Source organism: Populus nigra, chromosome 18, assembly GCF_951802175.1.
Source record: "Populus nigra chromosome 18, ddPopNigr1.1, whole genome shotgun sequence".
In the NCBI taxonomy this organism is placed as follows: Eukaryota; Viridiplantae; Streptophyta; class Magnoliopsida; order Malpighiales; family Salicaceae; genus Populus; species Populus nigra.
Window position 1 is genome coordinate 2,545,891 of NC_084869.1, and position 16,306 is coordinate 2,562,196.

The 16,306-nt window shown below is 31.8% G+C and overlaps 2 protein-coding genes across 3 annotated transcripts; one reads left to right on the forward strand and one right to left on the reverse strand.

Moving 5' to 3' along the window:
• Window positions 1-1,280: 1,280 nt before the first annotated feature.
• On the reverse strand, window positions 1,281-2,887 carry LOC133678128 (UDP-glycosyltransferase 88B1-like). Its single transcript, XM_062100334.1, has one exon. The coding sequence runs from the start codon at window positions 2,813-2,815 to the stop codon at window positions 1,433-1,435; it is 1,383 nt and encodes a 460-aa protein (XP_061956318.1). The 5' UTR covers window positions 2,816-2,887; the 3' UTR covers window positions 1,281-1,432.
• Window positions 2,888-6,234: 3,347 nt separating this feature from the next.
• LOC133678685 (plastid division protein CDP1, chloroplastic-like) lies at window positions 6,235-12,468 on the forward strand. Of its 2 annotated transcripts, none has more exons than XR_009836021.1 (12): window positions 6,235-6,827; window positions 7,038-7,151; window positions 7,262-7,399; window positions 7,712-7,816; window positions 7,910-8,032; window positions 8,361-8,729; window positions 8,810-8,905; window positions 9,091-9,210; window positions 10,151-10,216; window positions 10,301-11,086; window positions 11,777-11,849; window positions 12,163-12,213. XR_009836021.1 is itself a non-coding variant. In XM_062101126.1 (12 exons), exons 1-12 carry the CDS (start codon window positions 6,498-6,500, stop codon window positions 12,242-12,244), a joined length of 2,520 nt encoding a protein of 839 aa, XP_061957110.1. In that variant the 5' UTR covers window positions 6,235-6,497; the 3' UTR covers window positions 12,245-12,468. The 2 variants fall into 2 exon arrangements, 1 of the variants encoding a protein (XP_061957110.1); XM_062101126.1 differs by having other exon boundaries at window positions 11,659-11,849; window positions 12,163-12,468.
• Window positions 12,469-16,306: the final 3,838 nt, after the last annotated feature.

Genomic DNA, 16,306 nt, shown 5'->3' on the forward strand with positions numbered 1-16,306 from the left:
ATTAAAAAGCAAGAATTCGTTGCTTTTTATATACTATTCACGTTAATTGCACTGTTCACTTTAAAATCGTGAACAGTGCAATTCTCTTGCACTGTTCACTTGCACTGCATGATTTTTTTTTTTTAGTGTTCTAATTTTTTTAACATTTAAAAAAGTAGTTTGGAGTGAATTTTATACATGATAATATTTTATCTAATTTTATTACATGCTAAAAAAATTATAGAAACTGTAGTTTTTGTCGGATATATTTCGTACGTAATAAAATTATAGATGGTTTCATAGAATAATAAAAAAATATTTTATATAAAGTATGTTTTATTCCATGATATAATTGCAATAGTTAAATCCACAATATTTAAATTTAAAATCATCAATATATATATTTAAAATTATTTTTTATAACCTCAATTTTAAAAGCATTTTTAACCAAACACACTAAATTACTTTTTTTCAACCTCAATTTCAACCACAGTTTTAACCAAACATCTATTTTTTCAAATCAACCTTAATTAAAAGTACTTTTTATAAAACAACTTTTTTCAAACCACAAACACAACAGCTATCGCAATACCAAACACATACTAATTATCATATCAATACACACTGATCTCACTTACTTAAGATTTGTTAATTATTATTTTTTATTAATATGGGTATTCGAGTCAATTTGATTATATCTTAATTAATCTTATATATTCTAAAATTAATAATTATATAAACTTTTAATGATTTTGATATTTATAAAACTCAAATACATCATCCTAGAAAATAAATTATAAAATTTATTAAAACCAGAAAATTTATTAATTATTATAGGTAGGCGATGTAACGTCGAAGTAAAGCACATTGGCATGCCCATTTTCATGTATGCACACGTGCCGATGAAATAGCCAAACATTTTGTATGATGATTATCATCTCATGCGGTTGGGATTTGTTTTTATTTGAAAAAATATATTAAAATAATATATTTTTTAAGATTTATTTTTAATATTAATATATATCCAAATAATCTACGCCTATGACTGAACCCTTAATTAAGTTTGGTTTTATATTCGTTAAAATTGAATAAGTTAAATTTTTAAATATTTATTTTGGCTATATTTATAAGCTTTGATTTAATAAATTTATAGTAGTTTTTAGTTTATAATAAAAAAAAAATTGGTTTGGTTTGGTTTAATTTATTATTTTTTTTAATCTAAAACCAAACTAAATTATTTTTTATTTTTTTAATTAAAATTGCCAGTTTTCATAAATATTTTTTTTAAAAAAGAACTGATATAGTAAATCATTTAAATTCCTTAATTATTCAAATCACACACTGCAAATTCATAATAATAATAATTTAAAAAAGACACAAATCACTGCTGAGCAATGGTTTATTCTTGGGGAAGTGATAGAAGACTTAATTTTAAGCTCCAGCTATTTAGCAGTTACTTGAATGATTCCACCAGCCTCTCCATGGCAGCATAAGTAGAACCTCCTTCACTTTTAGCAACCACCGCAGCCTCTCTTAAAGCCTTAACTCGTTCTCGAACAGCTTCACCTTTCTTTGAGTTCATCAACTCAGTCACACGATCCTCCAACTCAGCCGCACTGACAAAATCATCTTCATCCGCCAATTTCACCGCTAGACCCACCTTCATTTCCTCAACCAAGAAAACACTATTCATCTTCTGCTCTGCATATAGAGGCCAACCCAACATCGGCACCCCTGCACACACAGCTTCAAGTATCGACTTCCATCCACAGTGAGTCACAAAACCACCAACCGAGCCATGGTTAAGTATTGCAAGTTGTGGTGCCCATGACTTCACTATAAATCCCCTGTCTTTGGTTCTATGCAAGAACCCTTCTGGAAATATCGACTCCAGACATGGTTCTGTTGCTATACCTGTCTTTCTAGCTTGGGTTTGGCCATCTTCTTTTGGAGCACGCACTGCCCACAAGAATCTAACCCCACTTTTTTCCAACCCAATAGCCATTTCCTTCAACTGACTTGAACTGAAGACTCCCATACTGCCAAAACAAAGATATAAAACACTGCGACTTGGTTGTGAATCTAGCCAAGTTAGACACTCATTTTCCTTTCTGCTTTCACCAGTGATTGCAAGTGGACCGACACAAAATATTGGTGGTAGGGGCACATTTGGGATGCACTTTCTTTCTTGTATTGCCTCACATGCGTTTGGCTCTAGTGACTCGAACGTATTTACAACAACTCCTGCAGACTTGAACATCTGCTTTCCAGTATCGACGAAGTACTGGTAAACTCTATGAGATCGGTCACAAAGAACTGGCGGGATATCTTTTGATGGAACTTTTGGTGCCCCAGGGACCTCAACAAGGATGTCCAGGTCTTTCAAGCTCTCAGTGGTGTTCTTATCTAAGGTAGGCATGTAAAGAAACATGGACAAGCCACATGCACCAGAAGAGTTGAAATAGTAAATTGGGATGTCGAGCCTAGAGGAGAGAAACTCGAATGCTGGGCTGCAAAAGAAATCTATGATCAAGGCTTTTATGTTGGAGGAAGCAGAAAGACTTGAAAGGGTTTGGTGGAGGTTAGGGTTGTTGAGTTTAGGGATCTCAAAGAATGAGGCTACTAAATCTAAAAATGATGTGATCGGAGTTGGAAGAGAAACTTCGGGAAGGGGAATAAAAGTAATGAAAGGATTGGCGGAGACTAATTCAGTTGAAGGGTTGGACATTACGAAGGTGACTGAGACAGAAGGACGGTGTTTGAGTATTAGCTTGCCCAATTCCAACATGGAGGACAAATGGCCCTGTGATGGGTACAAAACAACCGTGCCCTCCATTATGCGCAGACTTCTTTATGTTTGCTCAGACTATTGGAAGACAGACGGAGGAGCAAGAGATGTAGGTTTATCATGGTGGTTGGGGCTCTACTTATACCTTGAAATTTGATGGTCATGAAGGGGGCATGTGTGTCCAGCGGGGAGAGTCACGTTCAATTGAAGACCTCTCCTTCGTTGTATGTTAATTAATTTCAGGTTTGAGTAAAATTAATTGAGATACATAGAAGTTAATTTAGATATTCATATTAAAAAAAAATACTTTTATTTTTATGTTTTTATAAAAATTAAATTTTTTGTTTTTATGTTTTTAAAAAATTTAAATTTTATTTTAAAATAATTTTTGTGTATTTTTAAATTATTTTGATATGTTAATATTAAAAATAATTTTTACAATTAAATAAATAAAAAATATTTTAAAAAAAACTCAATATATAACTAAGAATACAATAAAAAAATACTTAGAAGTTATTTTGCGACACTCTGGGCGTAAGTCCGATAAAAGTCATGGATTTTACACAAAGTCAAAGACAGAGGTATAGCAACTACTTCGGGGCTGGCCTAGAAAAAGAATATGGATCATTGAGTTATTAAATTAATGTGCATGTGAAAAAAATAACTTAATTATTTTAATTAAAATAATATTATTTTATTCTTTTAGAAAAATCATTAAAGTTAACATAATTAATTTGATTAAGTTAACTAGATTATTAAAATCCAGAGCTAATTAATCAAGTATTATTGAGTCAATATTATTTTTAATTTAATTTAAACCTTAACTTTGATTAGGATTCAAGTTATTGGTTTCTAAGATAAACTTGTTGGATTGTGTTTAATAACCATGAACAATAATTTATTTTAACTTTTTGGTTGCATTTTTCTTAACAATTATTTGTGTGTTTGGTGATATGGTTAAGATAATATTAGATAGATGGTCCTTGCTTCATTATGAGCCAAATTAATTTCCTTACAACTTAAAAAAATGATGCCCAAAGCCTTGTGATTGTATTTTCAAGAATAAAAAAAAATTCACGACTCGACATCATAGAAAGAGAACTTTAAAAAATAATGATCATGAATCCCCATGAATTAAAATATAAAAAAATAAAATCGAGAAAGAAATCAGTAAAAAAAATATAAGAAAACAAAGCACCAACAAAATCACGTGAGGCTGTCAAAACTTGCAAGTAGATTCATGCGGTTAGGATAATCTAATAGAAGGTAGAACAAGAAAAAAAATAAAGTTTAATTTTAAATTAAAAAAATTCCAACTTCGAAGGACAAAATAAAAAGGGATAAAAAAGAGAAACTTTATAGGAAATTGGGGGAGAATTGACTTAGTATAAGATGGGTAAAAACCCGGTTAACCCATGTTTTAATTAAACTAGGGGAAATCTAGCCAAAATACATTGACTATTTTTCTCCTCTTCAAAATGGTATCATTTTGACTTTCTTATAAAACAAAAAGATTTGGTTGACTCGGGTTAACTCGAATCAATCCACTTGACCCATGATCCGATAATTGTCCTGGATTGACTCCTGGGTAAGGCTTAGAAACAATGAGAAAAATCAAGGAGATCAAATCCCAATAAATAAAATATTGAATAATGAAATAAAAAAAAGGATAAAAAAATCACAATTACAAGAATAAGGACCTTATTCAAGAAAAAATCAAGAGGATAAACTAAAATTTTAAATTGAAGGCAAAAACTAAAAAAATTAAAATTAACAAATGAATCCAAGATAAAAAATAAAAATTAAGAGAATGAGGACTAATTTGAAAAAAAAAATCAAGATTATGGATATAAGGATGAAATCGAAAACAAATTAAAATACGATAAAAAAAAGCCAAGAATCAAAATAAAAAAATCAAAACATTGAAGGTCAAACCTTAAATATCATCAAATATTGAATTAAGGTCAAATTTGAAAAGAAAAATCAAATTCACAAAATAATATAAAACAAAAAAATTAAAAAAAGAATACCAATTTGTAACGAACTCAATGATAATGGATATTTTTTTTTAATTAATAATAAATAACTGGAGCCAACCCGGTCCAACTTTTAAAACCCATGACACGGATTATAAAGCAGGACCACAACATAAAAGGCAAACTTGAAAAAACAACAATGTAAGATTTCCAATCAACCAAAAAAATTAAGGAAAAACTTGAAAAAAAAAATAACAAAAGTGATTTAAAAAATGTAGATTTATAAAGAAAGAGTGCCAAATTTATCACGAAAAGAAAATAAAACCAAATCATAAGGTATGTAATTGAAAAACAAATTCAATTAAGAAAATGACAAGAATAATTAAAAATATCAATAAAAAGAATGAGGAGCATATTTGATATAAAAATAAACTTTTAATCGATGAAATTCAAAGAAAAATTAATTGAATAAATGATTCAAGACCAAATATATTACAATCAAAAGAATAAAGACTGGATCCAATATAAAAATCAAGTATAAGTGGATGAAATTGAAAAACAAATTAACCCAATAAATGATTAAAGGCCAAACACATTGCAATTAAAAGAATGAAAACCAAATCTGATATAAAAATCAAGTGTTAAGGAACAGAATGATTCAAAACCAAATATATTTCAATCAAAAGAAAGATAACCCAAATTTACTTAACAAATAAATAACCGTTAAGCGGTGTCGCATACACCGCACCAAGGGCACGAGCGACTCCCACTTGCTAGCATATGCAGAGCACGCCCCAGGCACCTCTTGAATAAAATATTAATTTATATTTATAAAATTACCCAATTACATGTGAGAGTTAAAAAAAAAGGCACGAGGAAAACCTAAAGGCGCCCCTGCCTCCATTATTAATAGAGATAATTTTTTAGAGTCATATAAATAATTGACCAGTACAAAAAAATATATGTAAAACTCAAAAAGCCCCTATACCCCGTATGCATATATAGTAAAAATTTATCCAAATTGATCTATTTTATTTTTTTTTCTAGTTAGTTAGATCATAAAATAAAATTAACTTTTTAATTACTTATTAGTTGATTTTGTTCGAACTAGCATATTTAGTGTATGCTTACTTTAAATAATTTATTTTGATTGAGTAATTAAGTTCTAAAACTAATATATTTATGGAACAAACTTTTACTTTCTATACTACGAATTATTAATTTTAAAAGTTTAGATTTGCACGGCTTCGACACTCTCGTCAAAAACTCAACTCAGGTAATGCTTTGGATCAATTGGTCATTGGATGGACTTGTTAGGCCGGGCTGAATTTTAAAGACTCGACTTTCCACGCTTTCCCTTCAGCCCAACGATTATAGTTTCAAAATGCTTTCCCTTCAGCCCAACAAATTTGGGCCACGAAGCAGCCTGGACCCACATAAACCAGAAAAGCAAAACACCACCAACGACCTGTATGGATTAAGATCCACAAAAAGAGGACAAAATGGCACCAAAAGCTTCAAAAACTTCAACAAAGCAACGGTTCTCTAGATCTCACTGCCTCATTAGTCTAATCTATTTCTCTCATATTTAACGAACAAATCTTAATTTAATTGACAAAATCAAAGCCCATAATCTCTCCCCTCCTTCTTCCAAAAATTCAAGCGTTTTTACCATCATCTCCAATGTAGCAGCAGCTGCTGCACTAAGCCACTACAAGCAGCTGCAGCTTTTCATGGTTTAGCAAGAAGGAAAAATGGCAGTGTCTAATTTGAATCTGACTCCGACGATTATTTCTTCCTTTTCTTCTTCTCGTTGCTGTTACTGTTATTTATATCGAAATCCCGAAGTCAGTTTTAACAGAAAAAGCGCTTGTCCAAAACGCTCTCTGCTTTGTTCAGGTTTTGTTAAAAAAGCTGCTTCCTCCTCCTCCTTTGGAATTGGAGTATCTGTTTCTAGGGTTTCGAGAAAGAGTGATTTCGAATCCAACAACAGCAAGTGGATTTTGAATGCCACTACTGATACTCGCATTCTTGACAATGCCGCTGCTACAGCCACTGTTGAAATCCCCGTCACTTGTTATCAGGTTAGACGAACACAGTAAAGCTCTCTTTAGTTAGTGTTTTTGTTTTGTTGAGCTTTTAGATCTTGAAAATAACAGAGAAGTGAAAGTTGTTTATCTGGAACAGATTTTTTTAGTCCCATTTCAAGGGTTTAGAGTGTGTTTCGCTCTTCTTGTTTGTAGGGTTTTTGTTTGTTTTATTTAGTCACGGTCTGCAGTTGAATGAATTGGCAGGTTGTTGGTGTTCCTGATAAGGCAGAGAAGGATGAGATTGTTAAGTCGGTGATGCAATTGAAAAATGCTCAAGTGGAAGAGGGTTATACCATGGATGCTGTTATCTCTCGTCAGGTGGGGAATCGAGATTGGAACTTGTGGTTTTTCTGATCTGCAAAAAAAATTGTTGACATGGGAAGGAAATTTTGGATTTTGTGATCTCTTACGTGCTGTTTCGATATCAGGATCTTCTAATGGATGTAAGGGATAAGCTTCTTTTCGAACCAGAATATGCTGGGAATGTGAGGGAGAAGATCCCACCTAAATCCACTCTGCGAATCCCATGGGCTTGGTTGTCTGGTGCCCTTTGCCTGCTTCAAGAGGTACAAGTCTGTGATGTCTTATCAAATATTCTGGAAACGGTTTCACAGTTTTTAAGCGAGGATTGTCTTTTAGAAGAGACCAGATTGCTGTTTTGCATAGACTTCCAGCTCGCTAATAGTTGCACTTGTTACTGTTCATGGTTTTCTGCTGTGTATCTTCCTTTGAAAAATTGCTTTACTGAATGATCACTATCCTTTTTGTTGGCAGTGTTACAATGTGGACATTTTCTTACTAGTATTAAGCACTGTCTTTCTTAGCAGCAGGATTTGGTCTTAGCATAACATGGTAGGATCTTTATTTCTCTGATACAGGTTGGGGAAGAAAAGCTGGTGCTGGATATTGGTCGAGCAGCTCTCCAGCATCCAGATGCTAAGCCATATTCTCATGATGTGCTTCTATCCATGGCATTGGCAGAGGTAAGAGAAATCATTTAGGAGGTCAAATTGTTGTGATTTTCAAGTAGCAGGGTTGTTATGCCCCCTTTTCTTATCATAGGTGCTTTCTTGAAGTGTGCAATTGCGAAGATTGGTTTTGAGAGGAACAAAGTGTCCTTTGGATTTGAAGCTCTTGCTCGTGCCCAGTGTCTTCTTAGGTGTAAAATCTCACTTGGCAAGATGTCATTACTATCTCAGGTCATTATGATTCTATGACTTTCTCCCCTCCATTTAAGGATCTGTATGATGCTTGCTCAATTCTTTTTATTATGGTATCTCTTTTTGCTTGTGCCCAAGATGGTGCTTGTGATCAAGTCGATCTGAATTTTCTCATTGGTCATGAAGCAGAGCAAATAAATAATCCATGATTAATAGAAGTTTTAGGACACATTGTTATCACACTTGACAGTGCTAGAATTTTTACAAAGTGCTCCAGACAACAAATTTTATGTCCCACTTGTTTCATGCTGTGGAGTATGTTTCATTATCCACTGTCCGATGTAAATTTGTTGGGTTTTGTGTGTAGATAGAAGAATCTCTGGAGGAGCTTGCACCTGCCTGCACATTGGAATTATTAGGCATGCTGCACTCTCCTGAAAATGCAGAACGGAGACGAGGAGCGATTGCTGCCCTGCGTGAATTGCTGAGGCAGGGCCTTGATGTGGAAACATCATGCAGAGTCCAAGATTGGCCATGTTTTCTGAGCCAAGCACTTAACAGACTCATGGCTACAGAAATAGTTGACCTCCTTCCTTGGGATGATTTAGCCCTTGTGCGCAAGAATAAGAAATCACTTGAGTCACAGAATCAAAGGGTTGTGATCGATTTCAATTGTTTCTATATGGCGATTTTAGCTCATATTGCTCTTGGTTTTTCTAGCAAGCAAACAGAATTGGTACAAATCCTAGATTACACCTTTTATTCTGTTCAGACGATTTCCTGTCTTGCCTATCTCGATTGCTTTCTGTTTGCTAGGTCAACAAAGCAAAAACTATATGTGAGTGTTTGATGGCATCAGAGAGTATTGATCTAAAATTTGAAGAAGCTTTCTGCTTGTTTCTGCTCGGTCAGGTATATTTTGAGCTCCCTTCGTATTAGCATGCAGTTTCATTAGCATATTTTGGATTGCTTATCGTGGATTTTACCGGCCAATCATTCATTTACATCCTCCTCTTTTTCTTCCCAGCCCTCTGCCCTTCATTAATGGCACAACTCTATTATAACACCACAGAAGTTTTTCGTCTTTTAACTTTCAGGGCAATCAAGACCAGGCAGTTGAAAAGCTTCGGCAGATAGAATCAAATTCAAATCCTGCTACAAGGAGTCTGGTCCCAGGAAAGGAGATTAAAGATGTCTCTGGTGCAAAACCATCATTGGTATGCCTTTTTACTCTGGCCTTGTGAGTTGTACATTGCCACATGCATGCATTTGAAGCATCAGGTGGAGAGCACAATTAGGAAGGCCCAAGTGAACTCTAGACATAGGTGTTGTCATTTTTTTTCCTACAATGGTCTTACCTTCTGTCAAATTAATTTAGCTGATGTTAATATGGTATGGTATATTTTACCTTCTGTCAATGTTAGAGGGGATATGAGGGAATTCGAGCTCCATATTCACAAGGGGCTTGCCTATATGTTATATCAGCTATTGAGTACATCCAACCCAATATCATATACATTTGTGCTGGATTCTTTAATGTGGTATCTCAGCTGACCCATTATGTTCTGCATCTTATGTTATTGTTTCCCTACATGGTATTCTTTTAGATTATCACCGTCTTCTAATTTGCTGTATTCATGCTGTTTACATTCAGGAGACTGTTGAATAATCTGTTATTGGCCTTATGTAATGTCCTTTAACATCTACCAATTTAAGATGTCCCTTTGCATCTGCCAGTATAAGCTTTTAGGCTGGATGGTATTAGAACCACTTTGGTTGTGCCTCAGATTCTACATGTAGGCCTTCTTTTGGTTATTTGGGCTACTCAGTGGCCAATTTAGTATATTTTTGTTGGACTTGTGCTTATAAGGGGGTGTCAGAGGACTAGTTACATAGGGTGTAAGAAAAGGACCCTGTTTTGGTACATTAAAATCCTATTAGTGGGCCATGCTATCTCTAACTGTTTAATTTCACTATAGAAAATCCTTACTATTGGAGATCTCTCTTGCATGTTCATTTTCTTTAGTCTTTCCCCTTCACAGTTTCAGGACCAGTGATATGATTAAATAAGGTTGTGCACAAGGTGATTCTTCTGATCATCATGATTCTCGAATGTTGATGCTTTCTCATGTCAGAATGCCTGCTGAACTTTATCAGGAAACATGGCTTAAGGATTCTGTGCTTGCTATCTTTTCAGATACTAGAGGCTGCACTCCTTCTTTGGTAAGAATCATAACTATGAAACACAAAATGAATGTAATCTCTTGCATTGGTGGGAACTGTTGTTACAAATATACTTTTCAACAGGTAAACTTTTTTGGTGGTGAAAGGAGAGCTATTGCAAGCAAGAAAAGTAGAATAGCTGCACAAGCCACTGCTCCTGTATCCCATCGACCACTGTCTGACATTGCAATGAAACAAATGGATGCTGGGGAAACAATTCCATATATGAACTCTTCTCAACACTTTAGGTCTGCTGCCAAGCAATTAGCTCCAACTGATCTGCAAAGCTCATTGATATTGACCAAGAATGCCAGTGGAAGCAATGTGAATGAACCGTCAGTTCAATTGAAGAGAGATCTTGGTGTTTACAATAGAGGAACTTGGGAAAGTTGGTTAGAACGTGGAGATCTGGTTGGAAAGATAAGTTTTGTTGGAGTATTAGGGTGTATTGTGTTTATTACCTTTAAACTGTCAGGCATGAATGTGGGAAGGATGAGAATTGCATCTAGATTAACCTCTGATAGAACTAGTATGGGCACCAGTACCCTTGCCTGGACAACAGATTCTTCTCTTGATCGCAATGTACACCCTGTTTATATTAGTCAAAGTGGTATTTTTGGCAGATTGAGAAATCTGTTGTCCATGATTAAAGTGCAGTTTGGAAACCGGTCATATACTAAAAGATTGCAAGGTTCGAGGCTTGCTGCTAGTATATCATCTTCTATTGCAACAATATCTAGGAAGCAAATGCCTGTTGAAGAAGCTGAAGCTCTTGTTAAGCATTGGCAAGCAATTAAAGCTGAAGCTCTGGGTCCTGGCCACCAAGTTCACAGCCTCTCTGAAGTCCTTGATGAGTCTATGCTTGCCCAGGTAAAACATATTTGTTGTGATAAGATATCCAATCATTAACCTGCTTCTCTAATCTTGTTAAGCTGAACAAGTGGCTTTGAAGATGTAATTCAGTTTTTGATTCATCTGATTACAGTAACTTGCCCAGCTAAGTGACATTTCAAATAGCACGAACATAATTCACTTTCCTTGCTCTATAACAGCTAATCAATCAGGTTATTCATTGTTGTAGTTGAATGCAGTATAGATAAATTGTTGCGTTCTTTTGGTCCAAACCAAAGATTTCAATTCTGGTTTCAACATCAATTTCAGTCAAGAATGAATATTATCGAAATTTAGTCTACGCTCTAGGGATATCATTTGCAGAACAATCTAGTACCGAGTTTGAGAAAATATTAAATTGCCAATAATTAAGCAGACTACTAATATTTTGTTTGTTTGTCAAGCTGCGTAGATACAGCTCCTCTGTATTGTTGTGCATGATGTAAGGAAATACATTGCCAGAGTAACTATAAATTCTCACTTCCTGTTTCTTTCCTTGAGGCTCAAACTGTTGAGAAATTGCTTGCTTTGTTTGGGTTTTTGATCCACAGTGGCAAGCTTTAGCTGATGCAGCAAAAGCCCAGTCCTCTTATTGGAGATTTGTTTTGCTGCAACTGTCCATTCTGCAAGCTCATATTTTCTCAGATGGATATGGTGTTGAGATTGCAGAAATAGAAGCTCTCCTTGAGGAAGCAGCAGAGCTGGTTGATGAATCCCTGCAGAAGAACCCAAACTATTACAGGTCAGTATATCCATGTCGCACATCAGTTCTTGAATACTCGTGAGTCTCGACTTCAATGAACATGAAGAGTTCTCTTTACTCTTCCTCATAACGAACAATTAAAAAAGAACATGTATGCAAGAATCAGTCATAAACGAATCTTGGTATGCCTAGTAGTGTCTCTGCATAATTCGCCTATTCCTTTTATCCTTTTTAAACTTTTAACCAAATCTGTTAACAGTGAAGTCTCAATATTACTCTGAAGCCTGAATTCCGAAGTACATTGCTCAAATACTTTCCTTTCTTATATTTTTGTGCGTGATATCCATTGCAGCACCTACAAGATTCTTTATGTTCTAAAAAGGCAGGATGATGGATCATGGAGGTTCTGCCAAGGTGATATTCAAACAACATGATGATACCTTGAGTCGTGGAAATTACTAGCTAGCAAGTGATGGCTTCGATTGACCTGCTAACGGAGATGACACATATCTTCTCCATCTTCAACTTCAACTAACGGAGCAGACCAGCAAGATTGTAAATGGTTAGGGTGGCAATGACTTTTACATAAGAGTGTAGCAAACAAGATAGATTCAACGTTGGATGCTTACATAGTAAATTTAATTATTATTATTTTTTACTCGTAGCTTCATTTTTCTAACAAAGTAAGGGCTTACCGTCCATGAGCTTTTTGAGAAATTATTTCTTGAATTAGATTATGATCTTTATCTTTAGGGAAATGGATTAAAATGAAGAAGAAGAAGAAGAAGAAGGTGGCTACGGTTTTAGTAAGGATCGAAAGGTGGCAAAATTGTTTTTCCAATAGCCTGAGAAATATATTTTACAAAATTATTAAAGGCAAAAATTGTTTACCAATAGCCGTCACACCCCTATATCATCAAAAGTAAAAGATAGATATAAAAAATTGGGAAATATATTTAAGAAATTAGATTTAAGATTATTTTTTTCTAAGCTTAAATTATTTCTTGTTACTTCAGTTAATTTCATTTTTTTTTTATGGTAATAATAAACCAAGAGGGCTGTTGTCTTGTACGAGATGTTTTATATAAAAATATTTTCCTTGATTTTGTTTTGTATAAAATATTTTATATAAATATTGATCAGTATAAAAAATATGTTATGAACAACATATAAACCTAGTTTATTTATTGTAAAGTATATTTAACTTGCGCAATTTATTAAAGTATTATAGGAATAGAAATAAATTTATAATATCAACCAATCATTACCACCCTTACCATTTCTCATCATCATCATGCTACCAACATGCTTATCATTGTCACCCTCTGTTATTTTGCTATAAATATTGTTATTATTATTATCCATCTTATTATCACAACATATCATTATTTTTTATATTATTCTATTTTTAACATCATTGTTCATCAAATTCTGTAAATTTTATTTTATATAGAAGGTTTGGTAGAAAAATATTTTAATTATAAACTATTTTTAGTTGAATATCATATATATAAAAGAAAAGTAGCTAAATTTCTCATAAAATTGCCAATAACTTAAAATTTGATGGAATGATTTAGATTTTATTCTTAAAATGTATCAATGATCTTATTTAATAACAAAAGAAAAAATAAATGAAAATAAGATAACCTCGTACAAAGAAAAATAAAAAAAATTGAAACTTAGTCACCAACAAATAAAACACTAAAGGATAAATAAATAAAAATTAATTTTAAAAAAGAATTAAAAAAACTTGTCTATAATCAGCATGCCAAACTCATGATCCATTTGTAAGATCAGGATAAACCCGTACAAAAAATAAATAAATAAAACAATGAAGGTTAACTCTCAAACAAACTAAATAAGAAAAGACAAAACTAAAAAAAAAACTAATTAAATTTTTTTAAAAAAAACCTGAGCAAGGTTAATTTGACTAACTCGAGACCTAGGATATAAGATCGGAATAACCTTATAGAAATCAAAGCGGCAAAAATCATGAAGTTGAAGACTCAATAACCTAATTTTAAAAAATAAAATTAAAAAAAAATAATTGTAGTAAAATAAGATAATTTTCAAAACTCATAACTCAGGTCATGTGACTAAGTTACCTTATAAAAGGTAAACCTATAAAAATCACGAATTAAAATTTTCAATCAATCAAATTTAAAAATTAAAATTAAAATTAAAATTAAAAATCAAATTTGATATAAAATATAAATAAAATAAAATAATGAGAGATAAAATAAAAAAATGATAAAAAAACAAACAAATAGCACTACAAAGAATTAAGATAATAAATAATAGATGAAAAAATAAAAAAATAAAAAAAATTATTTTCATAAATTATTTTAAATAAAATAATAATAAAATTCAAAAAAATATATTAAAAGATTACTTTGAAAAATTGAAGGTCAATGTCGAAATAGAGAATGAGAGAGAACAAAATAGAATAAATGTCGCTTCCACCAAACAAAGATACAGTCCTTACACGGCATGAATGAGTCGTCGAGTAGATTTCAATTATGCTCTGAAAGCTGATGTTTGGTGGTCATTATAGGTGCCACCCAAAGTAAAAGGACACCATCCATGCTCTCACGCGTTTATTTTTTTAAAAAAATAATATTTATATTTATTAAAATATTAATTAGTTATAACTAAAACTAATTAGGCTTTTACTATGGATTACACAGTGCAATCAATAGTAAATGTCTGATCTCTTTTAGTAATACGTTTTTCTGGTTTTTTATTAATTTTTTTGTTTGATTTAATTCGTTAACATTAAAAAAAATTTCTATTTAATTATCATACTCTCATGACACGGATCCCAGGTTTGACAGGTTAACCTGATTTGACGGGTTAACCCAATTGATTTAGATTTATTTTCCTTTTCTTAATTAATTTTTTTTTTCAATTTCATCTTTTAATATCGATTTGATTAAAAATTAAACTTCATGATTTGTTTTGTTTACTTTTCATTAGAATATCATGATTTAATGAGGGGATTTTACTGTTCCCCTCCTCACAAAACACTATTCATTGAAATAGTGCTTTGCTTTGTTTTCTTGGTTTTTTCCTTTTCCATTAATTTTTTTATTTCATTCTTTAATATTAATTTTTTTTTCTATTTAGTTATCACAGTTTTATAAAATGGCTTTGCAACTAGATCCAGATCTAAGACTATTGGATCTGGTGTTGCAGTCAGACCCACTTAAACTTGGATCTTGCAAGTTTAATAGTATTATTTGTATTATAAATATTATTATTTTTATTATAATGAATATTGCTAATATAATAATTGATAAATTTTTTAAAAAATATTAATTATAATTTTTTTTTTGCTTTTTTTTTTCTTTACTGTGGATTGCACTGTTCAAATCCTTAGTGAAATATGAGATGCCTTTTAATTATATGTTTTTTTTTGCTTTTTTTAATTATTTTTTTATTTGATTTAGTTCGTTAATGTTAATTTTTTTATTTAGTTATCACACTCTTAAGACACGGATTCCATGTTTGACGAGTTAACTTGGTTTGACAGACAAGTTAACCTAATTGATTCAGATTTTTTTTCTTTTTTCTTAATTGTTTTTTTTCTTTTAATTTTATTTTTTAATATTGATTTGATTAAAATTAAATTTCATGATTTGTTTTGTTTTATTTACTTTTCATTAGATTATCGTGATCTCATGAAGAGATTTAATTGTACCCCTCCTCACAAAGCATTATTGAAATAGTGTTTTATTTTTTTTTCTTTGTTTTTGTCTTTTCAATTAATCTGTTTTTTGTTTAATTTTATTTTTTAATATTAATTTTTTTTCTATTTAGTTATCATACTTTCATGACATGACCTATAGCTAAACTCACATCCAAAGCTCTTAGGTCTGGTGTTGCAACCAGATCCACTTAAACTTGGGTCTTGCAAGTTTAATATTATTATCAATATTAAAAATATTATTATTTTTACTATAATAAATATTGCTAATATAATAATTAATAAATTTTAAAAAAATATTATTAGTTATGGGTTTTTTTTTTGTTTTTTTTTTCATTTTTAATTAATCTTTTTTTGTTTGATTTGGTTCATTAATACTAAGACAATTGCTCTATTTTATATACCATTATCAAACACAATTTCATCTTCATCTCCTGCTGTGTTTTATTTTCCTTATCTTTATCTTTTCTATGATCATGATCATCGTCTTGGGATGGTAATCAAACATTCCCAAATATAACCTAATGTATTATAATATGAAAATAAAACAGCAAAACTAAAAGTAGATACACAAGGCAAGTATTTAAATGATATAAAAGTAAAATTACTTGAGAAAAAGTAAAAAGTTATTGAAGCTTTGCTCTTAAGAAATCACATCATCCAGTCCTATTTAGAGAAGTTTTGGATTTCTTTTCTCCACCAAACACTTCAATATGTTTAAGTTTTGACATCTTGTTTTTAAATACAAGATTTTTAAACATATATGTGAATATCAAAGGATTAAACTCAC

What these genes read in the sequence shown, in the direction of transcription:
- LOC133678128 (XM_062100334.1), bottom strand. Translation starts at nt 2,815, where the DNA reads ATGGAGGGCACGGTTGTTTTGTACCCATCACAGGGCCATTTGTCCTCC.
- LOC133678685 (XM_062101126.1), top strand. Translation starts at nt 6,498, where the DNA reads ATGGCAGTGTCTAATTTGAATCTGACTCCGACGATTATTTCTTCCTTT. An exon ending in ATGCTGTTATCTCTCGTCAG is followed by an intron (nt 7,152 to 7,261) that starts GTGGGGAATCGA and finishes TTTCGATATCAG; the next exon opens with GATCTTCTAATGGATGTAAG. An exon ending in CCCTTTGCCTGCTTCAAGAG is followed by an intron (nt 7,400 to 7,711) that starts GTACAAGTCTGT and finishes TCTCTGATACAG; the next exon opens with GTTGGGGAAGAAAAGCTGGT.